The 22,468-nt window shown below is 41.7% G+C and overlaps 1 protein-coding gene across 3 annotated transcripts in view; it reads right to left on the reverse strand.

The window, feature by feature from the left end:
• Positions 1 to 21,937, reverse strand: part of AHCYL1 (adenosylhomocysteinase like 1) — a 39,422-nt gene extending 17,485 nt beyond the window's left edge. Inside the window, exon 1 of one of the 3 annotated variants that reach the window (XM_054492584.2) lies at positions 21,528 to 21,937. In XM_054492584.2, the coding sequence (XP_054348559.1) occupies positions 21,528 to 21,647 (120 nt within the window). In that variant the 5' untranslated portion in view covers positions 21,648 to 21,937. Of the gene's footprint in view, positions 1 to 2,139; positions 2,377 to 21,154; positions 21,183 to 21,527 lie in introns of those variants that run through there. The other 2 variants (XM_054492577.2, XM_054492581.2) reach the window with 2 other exon arrangements.
• Between the last annotated feature and the right edge of the window lie 531 nt (positions 21,938 to 22,468).

The raw sequence follows: 22,468 nt of genomic DNA on the forward strand, positions 1-22,468 counted from the left end.
CAGAAAGTATCTTTAAGTAAAAAGTCTTACGTTAAAGAACGATGTTATGCTTGAGTACTCACCACCCCATAAACAGCCTTACCCACAACTGAACAAGCATACCAGTGTTCCATTCTTTCTTTTTTTTTTTTTTTTGAGACGGATCTCGCTCTGTTGCCCAAGCTGGAGTGCAGTGATGCGATCTCGGCTCACTGCAAGCTCCGCCTCCCAGGTTCACGCCATTCTCCTGCCTCAGCCTCCTGAGTAGCTGGGACTACAGGCGCCCGCCACGACGCCCGGCTATTTTTTTGTATTTTTAGTAGAGACGGGGTTTCACCGTGTTAGGATGGTCTCAATCTCCTGACCTCGTGATCCACCCGCCTCAGCCTCCCAAAGTGCTGGGATTACAAGCGTGAGCCACTGCGCCTGGCCTCCAGTGTTCCATTCTTACACTAAGAGCATATTTATGAAAGGCTAGAAGGTCAGATTGACCCATTCTTCAAATAGCACACCCAAATACAGACGTCTACTTGCTGTGTCTTAAAAACCCAATTAAATATCAGGCCAGTTTAATATGCTATTTAAAGCACCTCTTCAAATAGCTTAGCAGGTACAATGGGTGACTTTCTTCCATGTGATACTGAGAATGGTAAAGAAAAGCTCTACCAAACGAATAATTTGGGGTATATCCACTACCTAGTGGGAAGTCTGCTGACAAAGTGAGCTAAAAGAATTGTGCAGACCTTACCAAGAGAAGTGGATCAGAGACAATCCAAAAAAGTTACACACCTCAAGAGAAGAAAAATTGTATGCTATTCATTTAGTTGATCCTAATTGATTTTTTTTTTTTACCATTAGAAGCTGAGTTTACTTTCATAAACACACATCCTATATTCTCAGATGTTAAATAGCCCAGCTACACTCCTTCCCAGGGCCCACCCAATTTTGCCTGCTATCTCCTGAATGAGAAAGAATTAACAGCTACCAGAATTCCACAACAACATTTTAGCCAAGAAATGGTGATCAGGATAATATCTGTGATGCATTATATTCTTTAGTCATCACATTTGCTAGGCACCAACTAAGTATCCAGTGCTACTCCAGGAAAGTTCTATGCAAGGAAACACGGTCCCTTAAAATCTGTAGACATGTTTTGACCCACAGTATAGTAATGTAAGTGGCTTTGGCATGGAATTTCACTGTTCCATGAGGAAAATGCCAGGTATTATAGTCTTCATAGCCTTATCTGGATATTGTTTAACTTAGGTTTAACTTAGACATCTTGTCAAATTCGTTATTTCAAATACCAATCTAACAGCTTTTAATTTCCTCAAAAAGGTTTCTTCCTAAGTGTCAAGAACTAGATTCAAAGATAAACAGCAAATTACTAGGAAAACAAATCATTAAGAAAGTGTAATGTAGAAGTGAGCAGAGCAGTCTTTCTTACTGCAGAGAATTACTTGAAGGGCTAGGATCCCTCTTTTGGTACACTACTGATTCTCTGGGACATTCCTAAATTTATATATTCTGTCCCATTGTCTGTCCTAGCATATTGTGTGTAGAGATTTTTCTGTTTAGAAATTATGGTCAGCATATTTCTTAGCAACTGAGCAAAAAAAAAGTAACAATAAAAAACTAGATATTTTAACAAGATCATCATTACTAAGCATAGTGTGTCAGAACACTTTTCAAGATTCCTACATCTTTTCTAATCCCTCTTTCACACATATTTTCTGGTTAAATTATTTTTTCTTCTACAGATTCTACCCTCACCCACTCCTTTTTCAGAGGAAAGGAAGAGAATATGGCAGACAGCCAAAACAGGTGTAACACCTTTACTTCCTTACATTCTCTCTCTTTTTAAAGAGACAGGTTCTCACTATGTTTGCCAGGCTGGCTGCAAACTGCTGGGCTCAAACAATCTTCCCACCTCCTGAGTAGCTAGGACTATAGGCCCACACCACTATGCCCAGTTTTTCTTGATATTTACCAGTCTGATTCCCACTTCAGATGAACCCAAAGAAACAGTTATCAATAAACACCCACTCCTTGGTACAAGAAATACACAAGTCTGAATACCTTTCACTTCAAGTAAAAAAAAAAAGTGTTTCCCAAAGAAAGGAATTCCCTTCCCAACACAATGCTCCCAGACACACCCACCGGAAAACAACTTATCTCAAGGGAATCAATCTCAGGCCAGAGTTGAATCCACAGCCACCTCCAGTCACTTCTTCCATTCCCTTGTGCAGAAACCAGTCTTCTGAGACTCAGCAAGTTTTGGCTGCTCCCTGTTCTCCTTCCCTGTCTCAAGTTTCTTAAGTTCTCAGTCTCCCCAGATGGGGCCTGAATTTATGGGGGGAGAGGGAGGGCAGGCTGACTAATCTCAGCACATATCTTCCCCCTGACTCCCCGCCTCTGTGTCTCAACAGTAACAGGATATAACACACACACAGCTAGAATCCAATTCCACAGTCAGAAGCAATACTCCTTTCAAAGTAGGACTCAACTAGATCTTCTGTCAATGCTCGCGGCGAGAAGAGGTGAGGCAATACCAGGCCCCAAACTGCTGAGTCACTTCAAAGGTAAGGAACACACAGCTTGAAAAACTCTGCCAAAGAGTAGTTTGATCCTTGTGAGTTACTCCCCTCTCTTCCTGTAAGACTAAACACTTCACTGACTTCACTTCACTATTATCTCCTAAAGTGCTCCAGTCAATGAGTAATCGAGGCCTGCAACTGCCAACTAGAAGTGAAAATAAGAGGTTAGAAAAAAGGCAATAAGTAGGACAGAAAAGGGCTTCTCAATCTTTTGAACACCACAATTTGCAACAGAATGTAACACACACCCAGATTGTTTCAATGCCTATTTAGCTATCTACTACCTACCTAGTTGCCTGACCTGTCCATACTTCTCTTTTCTCAGTCCCACCACCAATATTATATAAACACATGCCAGTCATCTGTTTCTCCCGATATTGATTTATCATCAATTCTAGGTTTTAAAAAAAGAATCAGTACAGGTGACTGAAGAAATCCTGGTTCCTGGAACATACCCACTACTTTAGTGACAACACTAAAGTCTCCTCTCCCACCCCCTACCCTCCATCACCACTCGCTAGCACCATTGTTGTACTTTACTTTTCCAACTTTATTATAATCATTTTCAGCATATAAAAAATTTAAAAGCATAGTATAATAAACACCTGTACTCTCCACCTAGAATGAATCTTTCCATTTTCCATAATAGTTTTCTCTCTCTCTATATATATACACATACACATGCATACTTTCACATGGTCCTGTAAAAATAAAGGTTGCAAACATGAACATTACCAATAATTGTTCAGAATTTATCTTCTAAGAATAAGAATATTCTCCTACAGAACCATGATGACATATCACACTTAATATTAACAATTATTCTATATATTCATATATCCAGACTGTCCAGATTATATTCAAATTTCCCCAATTTTCTCAAGAATATTTATTTATATCCCAACAGTCTCCTCAACCCTACCAACCCAGCATGGATTCAAGGTTCATTAAATGCAGTTGGTTGTTAGGTTCCTTTAGCCTCTGCTAATCTAGAACAGTCTCTCCAATGTCTCTCACCCCCTTGTGATACTGACTTTTCTTTGAGGAATCCAGACTAATTGTCTCATAAAATCACTCATGTTTTGAATTTTTCAGAGGGTTTCCTTCCTATAAACTGAGGTTCTGTTCTGAGGTTTTATTTGAAAAACGTTAAAATTCAGTTCTGAGGTTTTACTTGAAAAACGTTAAAATTCTGGCAAGAATATTTCCTGGATTATGTAGTATATTTCACCTTGCATTATTATCAGGAGGCACATGTCGGGTTGTTCCACTATCAGCAATGCTAAGATTGAGTCCTGGTTAAAGTGAGAACATCAGATCTCTTCTTTGAAAGGTACATTTTCTCTTCTGCAAGTAAAAGTTAATTTGTAGGGCGATACTTTTTTCATCATGTTAATATCCTATTCCCTAATGACTTTACCATCTGTTAATAATCCTTGCCTGAACCAATTATATTGGGAAGGTTATAGAATCGCAACTTCTATTTTTCTATCAATCCTTCCACATTAGCTGGCATTCTTTTGTAAAGAAAAATCTTCTCCCTTTGTCATTCAGATTTTTATGTATTTAACAGATTACACTTAATTATACACTAATTGCACTGAATACTCATATTGTCTCAAACTGGGCCAGTGGGAGCCTCCTTCAAGCTGGCTCTGCTGTCCTTTGACATGATTCCATTACAGTCCTTCCACTCTTTTTGACGAAAGAAGATATACCAGGCTCACCTTGTTCTTCCTCTTCTCCAAACCTGGAATCAACCATTTCTCTCAGGAGCCTTTCTTTTAGGAGGGAGTAGTACTTAGAAGCTAATATCTGGTGTAAGAGGTGTGATAATTGCTATTAGAGATGCCACTACTCCTAGGTTCTTTTGGTAGAGAGAGAAATCAATCCTTTTACTTATGAGTTCATATTGATATTTCTACTTCAGATTTAGTATTACCTTTTTTTTTAAAAAGTTTAATTTTCCTATTGTATGTCTTGTCTCTAATGTTTATTTATTCTATAATGCATATAAAAGTTTCAAAATGACAAGACTAATGTTATTATGCACCAAAATTTACTGAGTGACGTGTCAAGGTTTCATTGAAGTTCTTCTCGTCCTCAGAATATATTTCATAAAGATATATAATCAACGTACTATTTTCTGCGTGACTGAGTAATCAATTTGATATATTAGGTTAAGATTTTATATTTTGGTTGGGTTCATTCCTTTGTGTTTGTAAAAACTTAAAGCTTTCCTTTTTTCTCTGATTTTGACATATAAAACATTTACATGTCTCAAAACTTTAAAAGGTATACTCAGAGAAGTTTCACTGCTATTCCTAGCCCTGATACTCTACGTGTCCCTCCCCATTTTCATTGGTTTCGGGTTTATCCTTTTTATGTTTCTTTTTAGGAGTGTGGGAAGCAAATACATATTATTTTCCCTCCCTTACTCAAAAGGTAGCATGATAATATAGTCTGCACCTTGTTTTTTTCACTTGGGAATCATTTTGTATTGGTTCATAGGGTATAAGAACCAACTAGTATAGGCTCAGGGAAATAAAAAGCTGTCAAGGCAGGGCATGGTGGCTCACGCCTGTAATCCCAGCACTTTGGGAGGTCGAGCAGGGTGGATCACCTAAGGTCAGGAGTTTGAGACCAGCCTGACCAATATGGTGAAACCCGTCTCTACTAAAATTACAAAAATTAGCCAGGCGTGGTGGCGTGTGCCTGTAGTCCCAGCTACTCAGGAGGCTGAGGCAGGAGAATCGCTTGAACCTGGGAGGCGGAGGTTGCAGTGAGCTGAGATCATGCCACTGCACTCCAGCCTGGGCGACAGAGCGAGACTCCGTCTCAAAAAACAAAAACAAAAAAATTAAATTTTGTATAGGAAAATATTGGCAAATTTTGTCAATATATATCACTGCTAGAATATCACTGATCTAAATATTTTACAAACCATTTTTGTTGAACTCTTGGCATACAAAGAACAAGCATCACTGGTAACACCACCTGATAGCGCTAGATGGAGACTTTTACTTCAAGTTGATTGTACAGGAAGTTTGAAATCCACACTTACTAGTAGGGTGGACACCAAGATCCTGAATGCCTAGATTTATATGACTTTAAGTGCTTTGCCTCAACACCTGTGGCTTACAGTTTACAGAGGGTTTGTATTTTCAAAACATTCTAGAATCCTTTCAATGTTGCATCTATGCTTCACAAATGAGAAAACAGAACAGGGGTTGGGGCTAAGTGACTTGCTTAAGGCAATTTGCTACCAACACTGAGATTTAAAAAGCAAAAAGCAAAAAAACAAAAACAAAAACAAAAAACACCCACAAGCCCAGTTCTATTTTCCTTCTTTTGGAATAGGCTGGGAAAACAGCAGCTTTCCCCTTTATTTCCAAGGGGTCAGTTTACCTTGGAGTGGTCTACTGTTGCACTATAAGCTTTCTGAGCTTATAATACCAGATAAAGATTTGTAAGCACTGGTAAAGGAAAATAATTCTTTCAGTTCCAAAAATCTTTATTAATTTTCAGAAAAGTAAAATGATGCAAAGAAATGTAATGTTTTTAAGTTGCCAACGAATTGCCATTGAGAAGTACTGCTCCGTAGATCTGGAAAGGGTGAGGAGAGCCCAGTAATAGCAGACCCCAAACACTGTGGTAACAAAATGTTCCATTCTAGAATACACTTCCATTGTCTTTTGGGGATGGAGTAAGGAGGAGAATGCATGGGCAATCTAATCTAGACTACTTTACTAGGACAAAAGAAATTAATTCAGAATTCCCTATTTGTATCATTTCCACCTGTGTTTAAGCAAAATTTTTAGTTTAGTATGGTCAAATTAACCATTGATTTTTTTCTTTTTCCTCTTTTGGTCACTGGGGAAATTCACTCGTTATTTCATGAGAAGTTACCATATTCTAAAACATGCAACTGAGAATATACTTTAAATGTGCTTTTTGAAGAGGTTTATCCTGTGCTGAATGGTGCTGGAGGAATATTTCACACATGAACACTTAGCACAATCAGAGAATTTCTTTTAAACTAAAAACATTCCATTAGGTTCCTTTCTCATCTGTGGTGTGCCACTCAAAAAGCACCCTTTCCAAGTCTTATGTCTAAAAGATCTAGCACAGCTGAATTCTACCAACAGAAAAAGAGTTATATTTGGCCAGGTGCAGTGGCTCACATTTATAAACCAAGCACTTTGGGAGGTCAAGGAGGGAGGATCCCTTGAGCCCAGAAATTTGAGACCAGCCCTGGCAACATTGTGAGCCCTTGTCTCTACAAAAAATAAAAAAAAAAAATTAGTGGGGAATGGTGGTGCACACTTGTAGTCCCAGTTACTCGGGAGGCTGAGGTGGAAGGATCACTTGAGCCTGGGAGGTCGAGGCTGCAGTGAGCTGTGACTGTGCCAGTGTACTCCAGGGCAACAGAGCAAGAACCTGTCTACAAAAAAAAAAAAAAAAAATTTTACCATTGATATACTTCTACTTTCTGGTACCACCTGACTACTACGACTAACAAAAGTTCTTATAAGGCTATTATTTTTATTGAAGTATTTTGGATTTAAGTAACATGATATGTGATTACTGAATCTTGGTTTCATAGTTATGGTAGATATTTATTTAAAGTAATCAATTAAATAATCTCACTTTTATGTGCAATCTAAAAAAGCCAAACTCATGGAAGCAAAAAGCAGAAGGTTCTTACCAGGAGTCAGGAAGGTGGAAGAAATGAGGAAATGTTGATTAAAGGGTACAGTTTGGAGTTATAAGATAAATAAGTTCTGGAGAGTTAATGAATAGCACAGTGACTACAGTTAACAATAACATATTGTATACTAGAAATTTGCTAAGAGTAGATCCTAAGTATTCTCATCACATACAATACACACACATACACACAAAGTAACTATGAGGTGATGGATATATTAACTAGCTTGACTGTGGTAATAATTTCACAATGTATACATCAAAATATCACACTGTACACCTTGAATACTTTTTTTTTTTTTTTTTAAAGAGACAGAGTCTCACTGTCACCTAGACTAAAGTAAAGTGGCAGGATCACAGCTCACTGCAACCCCAACTTCTGGGCTCAAGCAATCCTCCAGCCTCAGCATCCTGAGTGACTAGGATAACAGTCATGTGCCACCGTGCCCAGCTAATCTTTTTTTTCTTTTTTGTAAAAGATGGGGATTTCACTATGTTGCCCTGGCTGATCTTGAACTCCTCGCCTTGAGCAATCTTCCCACCTCAGCCTCCCAAAGGCATGAGCCACCACTCCAGGTCCAAATACATACAGTTTTCACTTGTCAGTTATACCTTAATAAAGCTGAAAAAAATATCAAATACTCAATTAACGAACGGAGAAAATTTTCCACTTAAGAATTTTTATGGCCAGGCTCAGTGGCCCACACCTGTAATCCTAGCACTTTGGGAGGCCAAGGTGGGTGGATCACCTGAGGTCAGAAGTTCGAGACCAGCCTGGCCAACATGGCAAAACCTCATCTGTACTAAAAATACAAAAATTAGCCAGGTGTGGTGGTGGGCACCTATAATCCCAGCTACTCAGGAGGCTGAGGCAAGAGGATTGCTTGAACCCAGGGGACGGAGGTTGCAGTGAGGTGAGATCACACCACTGCACTCCAGCCTGGGCGAATGAGTGAAACTCCGTCTCAAAAAAATAATAATTTTTATTTTATTTTTATTTTTTAGAGACAGGGTCTCCTTGTGTTGCCCAGACTGACCTCAAACTCCTGGGCTCAGGGGATCCTCCTGCTTTGGCCTCCCAAAGTGCTAGCATTACAGGCATAAGCTACCATACCAGGCCCAAGAATAAGAATTTTTAATTATACTTTTTAAGAATAATTTTTCCAAAAACTTAGTAGCAAGTTTTAACTACATAACTTCACAAGCTGAATACAACTGCAAAACAGTCCCAGTCCCAGGAAGTGAGGTGTGAAATTCTTTTGGTTATTTTAAAGGGCTTCTTTAAAAATAAAAAATAAAGATAATTGGTATGTGATTATATTCTCTAGCTTAGGCAGCCTCAGCTTTAATGCATCACTGAGCAAACAATGAGATGTCTTTATGTAAGTAGCTGGTTGGAAGGTTTCATAGCAGAACAGTTTTACCATATGCTGGAGAGCAGTTATAACTGGAACCATCTAGAGCCTCCTCACTCCTCTGGGGAGGACTATGGGCTCTGTTCTCTAATGAGATGAGTTTATACAAGTTTAGCCTGAACACAGCCCTTATTCAGCTATCTTCCAGTGTGCATACGGAAAGTCTCCCTTAGATATCCCTGTAAAGATCAACCTAAAGTAAAGAGGTCTTGGCCTGTGGTTATACTAAAGATCAGATTTCAGGGAGGTAAAGGTGGAACTGGCACAGGACTCTGTGTGCTCCAACCTCTAAATCCGGCTGTGTCTTTCTACATAATTCTCTCTCCCAGTGTCCCATTTCATTCATCTTTCTGCAGTACACGTTATACACTGCACTAACCCTCAGGCAGGGTTTGGCCATTCTTTCAAGTTTAACACCAACTTTTCCAGCAACAGAGATACATTAACATTGGTATAAATGTTAAGGCAAACCCTTATCTGCCCTCCCGCTTTTTATCCCGGGTACTATTTGGTAACAAAGCAACAGTGACAGACCCCTTCAAGACCAAAAAGGAGTATTTTTCTGCATGAGTCTCAGATCTGCTCACTTTGGCTTAAGGAGAAAGCTGCTCTCCTGGCTACTGGCTCACCAGCTTAGTCGACTGTCTCAGTTCTGCCCTCCTTTTCTTCCTGTCATCTTTCTCTAATCTTTACTCTGGCTATTTCATCAGCCCCTCAACTCCTGTCACTTTCTGTGTTTTTGAAGCCAGAATTTCACTAAAATGTCCTCATGATCTTTATAACTTTACTATCATTCTCAGTCTAGGAATTCATAACATAAATTAGCACCTTAGGGAAATTCTTATTCTGACCTGACTTTTAATCTATTGAGCACCAGAAGCCCAGCCAACTAGAAACTAGGGTAAGAGTGAGAACAGAATCAGAATCATTCTTAGCATTTCACATAAAACATAGACTCTTTAGCTTAGAGAAGGCTTAGCCATTCCCTCTTTTTCTAGTGATACCCTTGAGTTGTTTACATACTGGTTTGGCTGTACAGATCAAGAAACTACAACTCAGTCTGGCGAGGAGATAAATGGTTCCAAACACCCAATTCAGGGCCTGGCTTTATCCCAATCACCACATCCTCAAATCTAGACAAGTCTTCTAGGTTCCTAGCCCTGGGTCCATGGATGGGTTTCAGGCTGCCAATTCCCCCTTATAAGGTCCTGTGCTGTGTAATGAAGGTTGGTCAACGATGGACCACATATACAGTGGTGGTTCCATAAGAATATGATAGAGCTGAAAAATTCCTATCGCCTGGTGACACCGTAGTGCAGTGCATTACTCACGTTTGTGGTGATGCTGGTATAACAAACCTACTGCGTTGCCAGTCATTTAAAGTCTCTCTGATGTTTGCACAACAAAATCGCCTAAGGGCACAGTTTACAGAATGTATCCCCCTTGCTAAGTGACACATGACTGTGTGCATTTTGCTGGAATATGTACACATCTCTCAGAGGTTTCCAAACCCCAAATGGTTAAGAACCACTTCACTGGACTTAAATGATCCAAATAATAACCTCACAAGAATGTCAACTCTATAGAGTATGAATCTTTGTTTTGTTCACTGATGCACCCTAAGTGCCTAGCACAGGTCCTGGGACACTGCATCCTGAGCAGACGGGGCTACATGATTTCTGGTCATGGTTTACTCTGAATACATGGAGCAAAAGAGCAACGGTAGATTATTTTCAGGACCTTTCACATGAGGGAGGACCAAGATTTCTCCTCATGATCAAAATCATCCAGGAGAGTTGGTAGCTGCATTACCATCTTTTTTTCTTTTTTGAGACATAGTCTTGCTCTGTTGCCCAGGCTGGAGTGTAGTCATGCCATCTCGGCTCACTGCAACCTGCTCTGCCCCATGGGTTCAAGCGATTTTCCTGCCTCAGCCTCCTGCGTAGCTGGGACTACAGGCCCCTGCTACCACACCTGGCTAATTTTTGTATTTTTAGTAGAGATGTTGGCCAGGCTGGTCTCAAACTCCTGACCTGAGGTGATCTGCCTGCCTTGGCCTCCCAAAGTGTTGGGATTACAGGCGTGAGCCACCGTGCCTGGACCATTACCATCTCAATATCAGATTTCCTAACAATGTTGGCCAGTCTTGCTAGATAATCTAAAATAATGGTTCTAAATCTGGGAGCTTTCAAGTTTATTTGGTGAAGCTGTTTCAAAATGCCAACCCATTCTCCATCTGTTCTCTTACTCTCAGCTCCTCCCCCATTCTGATTACACAGCTCTAGTTTAGAGCCAGGTAATGAGTTATTGCGAAAAAGCTCTCTATGTGACTGATACCTTCTTCTCCTTCCACAGAATAAGAAGTGCTGATCTAAGAAATAATCTAAGCAGGATCTGAAAAGGAAACACAAGTACACTGAGTTTACCAGGCTCTTGAAGCAACTTCCAATACAGGGAACAAATGCATTAGATATGCCTTGTTCAGAAATAAAACAATAAGGCAAAGGAAGTAGAGAATCTACCTTTAATACCAACTCCATCTGTTAGGAACAGATAATCCATCAGATGGATCCTAGGGGTTAGGAAAACACGACAAAGAGACTGTCTGAGGAAGACCAAGACTGTATTTTTATTAGTTTAGTCCAAATTCAGTAAAAATTGGCAAAGTGCTCTCATTCCAGACATGCCCAGTGCTCAGCTAATCCCCTCACTGCAGAGTAAGAAAAGAATGTACAGAATTATGAACCCCCTGTTCCCCAAATAGGAGGGGCTCCACCTCCTGAATGCAAGGGCCGAAACTAATCTCATCAACCATCCCCTCCTAATTATAAACTAGGTAGAGAAATAAGGTGCTTAACACAGGTGTTCTCCTTCTAAACTTTATGATTTCTAAACATGCTTTATCCCACTTCCACTAAAAACCCAGCCTTTGCCAACCTCAATTCATTATTGATTGGCAAACAAGAACAGAAACTATCCCCAGAATAACGTTTCTCTCCGGAAAATCTTGGGGAAGGGGTGCAATAAGGTCAGCCCCACCAAGATGCATTTTCCTTGGTCTTACAATACATCTTATTACACTGAGAACACCATGTTCCCAACTAGCTTGGTCTCTTTTCTGTTACAAACCTGAAGTAAACAGATTCTACAGCAGCTACAAGTCTGTTACCAAGGCCACTGTATTATCAATATAATTAACATTCACAATTCATCTAGTCCAGCATGACAAGCCAGCTGGGCTACTTCTCATAAATGAACACTGGGAATCTTCATGTCTTGCTTGCTAAGAAAGCTGGTGCTCAGAAGCTGGGCACTGAACCCTCAAGTATTGAATAATAAGTGGGATACCACCTGGCCACCCATAGGAAACTGAATTAGTTACCAAAGCAACTGGATACATCTGCGATCTCTAGGAAGCACCTATTTCAACTTCCAAAATAGCAAAATTCGCCGGGTGCAGTGGCTCACGCCTGTAATCTCAACACTTTGGGAGGCCAAGGCGGGTGGATCACCTGAGGTCAGGAGTTCGAGACCACCCTAACCAACATGATGAAATCCCATCTCTCTAAAAAAAAAAAAAAAAACACCAAAAAAATTTGCCAGGTGTGGTGGCACATGCCTGTAATCCCAGCTACTTGGGAAGCTGGGGCAGGAGAATCGCTTGAACCCAGGAGGTGGAGATTGCAGTGAGCCGAGATCGTGCCATCACACTCCAGCCTGGGCGACAAGAGCAAAAATCCATCTCAAACAAATAAACGACACAAAATAGCAAAATTCTGAAGGTCTCCCTTTCCCCTGAATCTTGCCTAAGTTATACACTTGAAGTGAAACAGAACACACAAAATGTAGTGCCAACTAGAGCCTGAGCTTCTGGCTAGGATAAGCATTGGCCCAGTTCCCAGAAGACTGTAATTCTAAAGAAGGTGTGTTTCAAAGAGAGAAGGGCATGTATAGCTTTTGAGCATCAAACTCAGCCTTTGGCTCAGAAGGGGCAGCCAGGGTTGCAGAGTAGGAACCAGAAGTTTGCTCATCACTGCCGGGCGGAGCTGTTGTTTATTACTTTCAGAGTTCCAATGTACTTTCCAAAATCAAACTATTCAACTCATCACTAATCCCCAAACCTCAAACACCCTATGTGAAAGCCTCCCTGTTCTTTAAATCAAGAGCATGTATAAACCAGGATACCAGTTTCAACTTTGGGCAGAGTGTCCCTAATGCTAAGGGTTTAAAAGTTGTTTCAATGGTGAGAAATTCAAGTTACCTTCCCCATTATTTTCTAAGGATATCCCTATGCCCACTGCCACTGGGCTAAGAAGCTGGAGGCATATATTCAGATGTCTTCTCCCTGACCTCCTATTTCTGGCATTATAAAGGGATCTATTAAGTTGGAAATTCTCATCAATTTCTCACCTGCAGTTCTCGGTACTTCCTTATACCTATGTGAGAGGGCTCTAAGTTAGAAAAATCACCCCAGCCAACTGAAAGGGAAAGTGAGTCAAAGCCACCACAGAAGTCCAACTTACTTTCTCCTAGGAATGATTATCTCACATTATTTTATTCAATAAACATTTATTGACAGTATTATGTGCCAGGTACTATATAAACATGCGTGAGATACAGTCTTTGCCCTCAACATGTTCCATCTAGAAAAGTCAAATGAGTAAAATTCAAATATCAGGTCAGTCCTTAAAATATAATAGTTCAAGAAGTACTACATTGAAATCAAACCTATTTTTGAGAGATATACAGAAGCAAATTATTTTATTTAGTTTTGATAATCTACTATGTGAGCTACTATTTCAAACACTCCTATGGAATCGGCTCTGGAGCTTCACGGGCTTCCGCATTTCATATGAAGAGCAGTAGAGTTGAGATAATACCAAAAAATCCCCAAAGTGGCCGAAATGCCGGTTCAAATGTGTGTTAAGTTCCTGAGCTGAACTCTCAAGGCACTTATAATGAGTCTTTTGGGAAGCTGAGGAGCATCTCAAAGAGGCAGCTGACAATGCCAACAACCTCAGCTTTGTTCCAAGCCATAAGGACAAACTGCAGGCTGGAAACTTAATCTCTTAGCAGTTTGTGGACTTGTAATGAAAAGAGATGCTGTGGCTTGGAGGCCTGGCCTTCTACATCAGGGCTTTAAAACCCAGGATCCATGAGTTTCAGAAGTCCCATAAATCCTCTAACAGAATATGCAAATTTTTGTGCTCCTGAATTTTCCTGAGGAAAGAACCAGGATTTTCATTAAACTCTTAAAAGGACCTCTGACTCAAAGAGTAAGAGCCATTGTTCTACAGTCTCTAATCCAGTGATTCTCAAGAGCATTCCCTCAAATAGGCAAAAGAGAAGCATATTCCAATTCTCTGTCTTCTACACAAATCTGTCTACTTACTGACCTCTCTTCTAAAATTAGAAACAAAGATGGGGATGTGCATTTTGAAAATTCAAAGTAAATCTCTATTCTCTACATCCCCAAAATAAAGCTAACGTCATGAGAACCTGAAGTCTTTTCCTTAAAGTCTTTGAGAAAGGAGAAGGGGTGGGTCTGGTCAAAGAGGGCAGATCAGAATCTCTGTCCTATTAACTTTTTTTTTTTTTGAGACGGAGTCTCGCTCTGTCGCCAGGCTGGAGTACAGTGGTGCGATCTTGGCTTACTGCAACCTCCACCTCCTGGGTTCAAGCGATTCTCCTGCCTCAGCCTCCCAGGTAGCTGCGACTACAGGTGTGTGCTGCCACACCCAGCTAATTTTTTTTGTGTTTTTAGTAGAGATGGGGTTTCACCATGTTGGCCATGATGGTCTCAATCTCCTGACCTTGTGATCCGCCTGCCTCGGCCTCCCAAAGTGCTGGGATTACAGGCGTGAGCCACTGTGCCCGGCCTGTCCTATTAACTTTTATGATAGGTCTCTCTCTCTCTTTTTTTCCCCCCCAAGATTTCTGGAACCACAAAGGCAACAGGTCATGGCCCAAAAGCTTTGACGTGAGGTCTTGACGTGAGGTCAAGCCAGTCCTGAGGGAAAAGGGACAAAGTACTTCCCATTATGCACATGGAAACCTATGTCCCAAAGGTTCACCTTAATACAATTAGTAAGTACTAGAAGAGTTGGAGCCATTTATTAAAAACAGAACTTCCAAAATCCTCTCATTGCTCAAAACTCAGTATGAACGGCTTCATTCAGGAAGTCTAAGTGAATGAAAGATGGGTTATACTCATCTCCTCCAGCCTCTTGCCCCTTTACTCTGCCACTCACAAATTTACCATGTAGTTCACACTGAGCCACGCATCATTGTGGATCAGCACATTAGCATTTTCCTTGGCACACAGGCTCAGAGGGATTCCACTAATGCCATCGTACACTCGCAGGTTCCAGAGAGAAAAGAAAAACATGTCAACAATAGGGTGTGCTCTTGCTGAGCAGTTCCTCAAATTGTGAAGAAGTAAGCCTGAGGCAGGTCCAAGATGAACAGCATGGAACAGAGAGCAGTCCCAGACCCCTCCTGTTTAATATGCCCCATTTCCATCACACAACTGAGTACAGGCTGTCCACTTTAAAACAAGTGAACTGGCTTGGGCTGGTAGAGAAGAACATGTTAAGCCCATTAAGCCCCACAGGTTAAGTACACAGGCACATTAGCGGAGGCGTTGGGGCTTTTATGATAAGCAGCAGGAGCATCCTTGGAGAGTCTTGCACCTGTGGTTCTCAAAAGTACTTTTCCAATCTCTACCCCAGATTTCCAAATACTACCTTTTACCAATGGTTCATTAAACTTTTACTTTGTGTCCCATTTGGGTAGTGAATGATTAAGCCCCCCAATGTATACTGATAAGCAGTATCAATCATTATCTACGTTCTGAGATTAAGGCACCAGGCTAAATCCTTTAGAAAAATTAAACAGAGATAGAAACAAAAATGAAAGCAGTCTGAGTCTCTCAACAAAGGCATGGGTGCTCCACTCTAGTTCTATGAGTGGCATACAGCAAAGGCCACACATTTCTACAGGAGAAAATCAGTTATACATAATTAGAAGCAGGCTGTTAAGAGCAATGAGAAAACAGTACCTGCAGGGATGGGGGCGGGGGTGCTGGAGTACATACCTAAAATGATAAAGTCACAGTTCAGAAGTCTTTGGAATTATTTCATGTAATTCAAGGATTCTAGTTTGGGAAAACCCCAAACACCTGCAGTTTAAGGAAATAAACTCCTGGACTGAGACTGGCCCAGTGTCTGACAAATACCCACATTCTATGAGTGCATTATGTATTACAGGGGATGAATGGGGAATGGTAAGGTAGAGGATATCTCAACTCCATCAAAAGCTCTAAGATCTCTGTCTACGCACCCCACCCCTGTAGTTAACAAAATGTTTTGAGGTTCAGTAGCTGTAAGCTCTATATAAAATAACATTTTTGTCAGAAAAAAAGTTTCTTATTGAAAAGACATTCCAATAGAAACTTCTTTGTTTTGGCTCTTTAACATTTCAAAATTAGGCTCTCATTTGCACTATCATGTTGCATCATCCACAGAGTTATAAATAGGGTGGCCACATAAACCAGGGTAACTTTCAGAGCTACGGAGACAGTCATTGGACTGCATGCTAGGATAACAGGTATAAACCAGAATTGCGCTGGGCAAACCAGGATATATGGTCACTCTAGGTACAAAAAAAACCCCACTAATTACTATTTACTAAATGCTAACCCTCTCAATCATCTATATAGGTAGCACTATCATTGTTCCCCATTTTATAGATGAGAAAAGGACGTCACTTGTTGAATGTCCCACAACTATTAGATGGTAGAGACTAAAGGTAAAACTGACTCCAAAAATCAGTGCTTACCTTATGTTGTACTACTACTCACAGTTTTAGGAACAGAAACGGGAAGTTAAAGGCATCTTATGTAACAGCCAAGCAACAGTGGGACAAAAGAACTACTTGAGTGAGTCAAAGGAAAATATGGAATCAGAAAAGGAAAGGCAACTGCAATTCTATGTGAATTTTTATTAACTGCTTACTACACAATAGGCACTGATAGTATTGACAATAATCAAAAGGAAAATTTGTGGTAAGAATTTGTCTTCAACTGGGGATTCTCAGATTTCAGGCTAGAAAAAACTCTGGTCTGTGCACATAGGTTGTCCTTCACACATGACATTCTGACGCACCTCATTAGCATGTGTTCTGAATTACTATTCAGTTCTAAATTATAGTAAAATGTGTCCAGTATAATCAGGGTTGACATTCTTTATAAAAATGCAATACTCACATTCCCAAATGAGAAACAGGCAGGTATAAATGATTCTCCTTTATTCACCAGTTCCTTTAAAACAACCCCAAGAGGGCATTAAAGTGCTTATTTACAGATCATTAACTACTTGGAGTGGCAGAGTACACTTGCTAGGAGTCACAGGCAACTAAAGACCTGCATGATTCCATGTATCAAAATATCCTTTATAGACAACTTTCCAAGAATATTATATTGGGGTGGGCGTGGTGGCTCTTGCCTGTAATCCCAGCACCTCAGGAGGCTGAGGTGGGAAGATCGCTTGAGCCCAGGAGTTCAAGACAAGCCTGGGCAACACAGGGATTTCCCCATCTCTATAAAAAATAAAAATAAATTTTAAAAAAGAATATTATATTGGGTAAAACACTCTGGATCCAAATGACACACTCCTGATAAAAGAAAAGGTATACATTTGTAACCTTGGCAGCAAAAGATCTAGACAACTACTGATCTAGAAATCTTCTAACAGATTTCTTTCTGTTACAAGCTAAATGTCTAAAGGAACTTGGAACAAAGTAATTTGGAAACTAGAGTGTAACTAACTAAACCAAACAAGAAAAAGAGATGTAATCAATACCTGTGGAGAAATCTTAAAAAGAGGATCTTCTTACACCCCAACTCCTCTTTTAAAGACTGCTACTAAAACAGCAGCCACTCTAAGGAGAATCAAGAGATACTAATGATGTGAAGATAGGAAATGCCAACCTATGAAATATCCTTTCAGTGATTCTGACAAGTCCTGGTGTAAGTTCTATACAACTGCACCAAAAATTATCCATAAGATAACTCTGATGACAAAAGGAGAAACCTGGATTTTACCTATCAGGTTAACACCCAAGCTGTACCCATTGGGGCTCTACTTGGTGTGCTTGCTAAGTCTCAGCTGACCCTTTTGATGAATTAGTGGTGCACAGCTTCATTCAAATAAAGAATATCCTATAAACAAAAGTAGTTTCTTCTGTGCTCTTCTCCTTCCCCACATTTTGCTGGTAGGTCTGACTGCACAGATCCTAGGTCAAAATGTTTAATGGATCACTCTGGAGAGTGCCTTTAATGTTCAGAAGTTCAGAGAACAGCAAATGTTCTGAAAGGCCTTCCAGAGAAACATGCTTATTCTAAGAGCTCTCCAACAAGCTGGAGATTTGGGTTAACACTATGAAAAAAGAATCAACTTGACACAGTGTCAATTTCCAAAGGTCCAAGGACAGTTACCACTCCTGTTACACAAAGTAGCAGCAAAAGAGGGATAAATAACCAGTGGTTATGGGGAACTAGATTACTTACTTGGTTTGAGGGATAACTGCCAACATTAAACAAGGATCTTCTTCAGTTGTGGTACACTTAACTCTTAAAACTCAAGGATTCCTTTTCTTACCTCAAATTTTCCTAGCCATACCATCTGAAATCACCAGTGACAGTCGTGAACAAGCCTTACAATGTGAATTATACTACAGCTATTAAGACAGTCCCATGAAAAATTATTTTAGAACTCTGTGTCAGGAAAAGTTGTCCTCTTGAGGAACTGACATGTATAATTTCCCAGGCCTGCTAAGGAGAATGTAATTATGATTCTTTTTATTCTCTGGCTGCTAAAAGTTTAAAGTTGCATGTGATCAACCTCATCAACTATCTTAGCCCTCGAGGTTAACAATATTTTTTTCATTCTTTCTATAGTTTTTACTTCCTTTTATATCACATATATGTTCTGTGTTATAAGCCACTTCAAATGCCCATTGAAGAAAGAATATAAATATACGAATAGACTTAAAAAATTACACTTGCTATCTTAACTCCCCAACATGCCCCTATCTCCACCTGTTCCAAAAAAATAGGCACTTATTTGGCAGATGAGGAGATGCAGGTACAAAAGCTAATTAATTTGCTCAAGGTCATACCGCTTTAGTTGACTTCTCGACACCCAGACATCTCAAATCTTCAATCAAACCAACAAGTCCTATTTTGTTCATAGCAGTGTGATAGACCTTGGCATACAAAACTGAGTACGTCATGATTATAGTTGAAGAATCTAGATATTTATGCTTTTAACTGATGGACATCCACTCTCTCAAATGAAGCAAACAAAATGAATAAAAGCTGACTCTGTCTCAAACAAAACAAACAAAATGAATAAAACCGGACCAGAAAGTGACACTGGGATCTGATCTAAATGAGGACCATCAAGGTCACCCCGAAGTAACCTACATCCTCTGGCATCAAGAACATCCTCAATTCCTGAGGGGCCTCAGGGCTTCAGAATAATCCAAGGATCCCTGGTCTAGAGCCAGGGTAGAATTCTCACAGGTGAAGGACTGCACCATCTGAAGAGGGCTTTTTCTCACACCATTAAGTACCATGCCAAGTTACTTCTTCCCCTCTTACTTTTCCCATGCTTTCACATTATCAACACATGGCAGAGGTACAAAAGTGACTTAAGTCATACTGTTCAATTCAGCAGTTCTGAAAAACAGATTGCCTAGGACTTGCTATGTGACCTTGACTAGTCCTCAACTGATCCATTAACTAAATAAATGTCTTTTATCATCACTAGGGAAAGGGTAATTAGTCATCATAAAACACTTTATTACAAAGTACTACGTAAATGCTAAACAATAAAACTTAGAAGAGAAAGATTAATAAGAAACACGGTGGGGCACATTTACTGGCAAATGGAAACTTAAAACAGGGTCTTCCCACATTCCTGGCAGAGCCTGCTTCTTTTAGCTAATGCAATATAAGTCTAAAATCATCAGCACTTGGCCTGACAATAATACACATTAGTAATATTCCTCCTGGGAAGAAAAGAGGAAATGGGATAGTTATTCATGGTAGGTAGCCACATGGACATCTCAGTTACTAGTTAGCCAGGTGGGCAATTAATATTTGAGTACCTACTATATGCTGGGTACAAAGCTAGGCACACTGGATACAAAGGTGAACAAGAATCCCTGCCTTAATGAGTTTTTACAATCTACAATATAGACTTTGTCTTATCAACAGTTGTACTTTCAAGAATACAGATTTACTAACATAAAGGCAAGTAACAGCAAAGATGCCAGAGTCTGGGAAATTCAGGTATTAGGGCTTTCCCATTCTTTCCTCTAACTCATCTAAGGTCCCACTCTCAATCATTCTGCTTATAAGGACTGTGACTGTTTCTCCAAAGAATAGTGCAGATTGCAAAGGGTCACTGTCCCAACAAAGCAGTCAACTGAACTGACAGCACTAAAGTTAATCAGATGCCTCAGAGTCAAGGAATCTTCCACAATCTTTTAAAGGAATTAAATTCTTAATTTTGTGAGAAAACAGAGCGAAAGCACACAATGGCGACTTGTCTTTTTTAATCTTGCATTTGATTTCTGGAGTGGCAGGTTAATTCACTTAAAAAAAAAGCCATCTCTTCCACTTAAGACAGCTTAACTAGTTGAAGCCTCAAGGACTTAACTATTCCTGCAGCCCTTGCTTTGTTCAGCCCTGCATCCGATTAAACACTGGATGCAGGCAGAGACAGCTTTGTAAGACTCCGTCTTTATAAAGAAGGGAGACATTTATCTGGGTTCTCACTGGCTTCAGGAAGGTCACCTCTTTGTAAAGGTTCTCTGGTCTACTGCTAACTGGGTGCCAGGTGTATGGAAAATCAAGATGTGGCTGGCAGTAAATGATCAGAAACCAACAAGGATCCCAATTCCACCACTCAGAGAGCTAGTCAGACTAAAATCTCCAAAGGTTGCCATTTATGAGAGAATTCGAAGGGTGTCCTTTGAGCTCAACCTACAGCACAATAGATCAAACTTGTTCTGCCTCAAAAGTACAGTCAAGAGTGAGCAATCTTTCCTTACCACCCACTACTCCAACCCACCCAAGCTCCTTTCTCCAGGGATGCCTAAGTGATCTATTCACATGACTCTAGGATCCACCTGTATCCATGACAGTGTCTGCTGTCACCAACCTCCAAATGTCAATTTCTTACATATTTCGAAGTAATTGGAAGGCTGTAGAAAGTGAAAATCATAGATTTTCAATTTCATGTTACCCTCGTTGCTTTCACCTGTGTATCAGAGCTAGCTTCACGCATTCTTTTCTCTTGCCTCCCAGCTATCACGCAGTTGTTGGATAAACGGGCCACTGCTCCCAAAGATTTGACGGAAGTTCTGCCAGATTTACCCACTCACCTGAAGGGAGATTTTCTGTACACCCCATGCCCCCGGACTGGTCACAAGGGTCAGCTGAGTTGGTTCACCCCCTCCCACTCTCGTCTTCGAGGCCCTTCATCCAGGAAAAGTCAGTCGCAAATTTAAGGCCTGGCCCTGTCGGGTTTCAAAACGATCCCGGAGGACTTGGGCCGAGGGACAAAGGAAAGCGAGGTCAGAGGCGGCCTTTCAGCCCGGGATAGGCCTGGGGCCGCACAGCCGCCACCCCCTACATCACCTCCGCCGTCCCCACTCACCCCCAGAAGTCCCAAACTAGCCAGAGCCCGGGCTTGCTCGCGTCCCTTCCGCGAGGCCGGAGCCCGAGCCCCGCCCCCGCCACCCAGAGCCCCCGCACCTTCTTGGGCGCCTTGGTGACGGTGGCCATGAAGGAGTACTTCTCGGCGTCCTCGATCTCCTTGGCCTGCTTCAGCTCCTCCCCGACCCCGGGCAGCGGCATCGCGTCAGGCATCGACATCCCCCGGCCGGCCCGGCCAGCGGCTGACCCGCCGCCCCCGCCTCTTTCCCCCTCTGGCGCCCGCCTGCCTGCCCGCGCGGCGCCCTCCGACACGCGATCGCCCACCCTCCTGCCGGGCCCTGCGTCGAGCTGCGTCGGCTTCTGAGGTGCTGGGGCCCACGCCTTGGCTGTTCGGCAGCCCAAGGCAGCCGGACAGCGACGGCGGCCAGAAGAGAACCAGAAGCAGCAGCTCCGAGCTCCGACCTGCCCGCGCCGCCACCTCCGCTGTACGCAAACACGCACGCAAAGCGAGGGTAGAGGGCGGTGACGCCACGTCAAGTACTGGCAGCTCCCGGGAGGGGGAAGAGGCGGGGAGAAACGGCGCTCTGTCGTGACGTCATCACGCTGGGCTGGGCCACAGAAGCCGCTCCTCTCCCGCTCGAGAGCGAAGTTCCCAGGGTGAGCAGGACCCTTTGTGCCACCAGGTGGCACCATCAGCCCTAGGAGCAGCGCGAGGTTCATGCAATGATGCTGCGGAACGGAAGGTCTTTGGGCTGCGGGGTTCCTGGCAAGGCCTCAGAGGAGCATGAAAGGGGTGTTTGGGAGCAAAGCCCAGAGCCCCACACGACACATCCTACAGCCATTCCTAGGAAAAGTCCGGGGCTCGAGACAGCCCACTCACTCACTGGCCCAGCCCCAGGCCCTTTGGATTAAAGCTCCTTCCCAAGGGGCAGTGCCTGTCTCTTTGACTTCATAGGGGGCAGAACTGACTCAGAGCAGTCTGGTTTCTGCACAACGCTTTGTGACTTCCTCCACCACCATCTCCGACTGGGCCTTGCCTG

Source organism: Pongo pygmaeus, chromosome 1 (assembly GCF_028885625.2).
Source record: "Pongo pygmaeus isolate AG05252 chromosome 1, NHGRI_mPonPyg2-v2.0_pri, whole genome shotgun sequence".
In the NCBI taxonomy this organism is placed as follows: domain Eukaryota; kingdom Metazoa; phylum Chordata; class Mammalia; order Primates; family Hominidae; genus Pongo; species Pongo pygmaeus.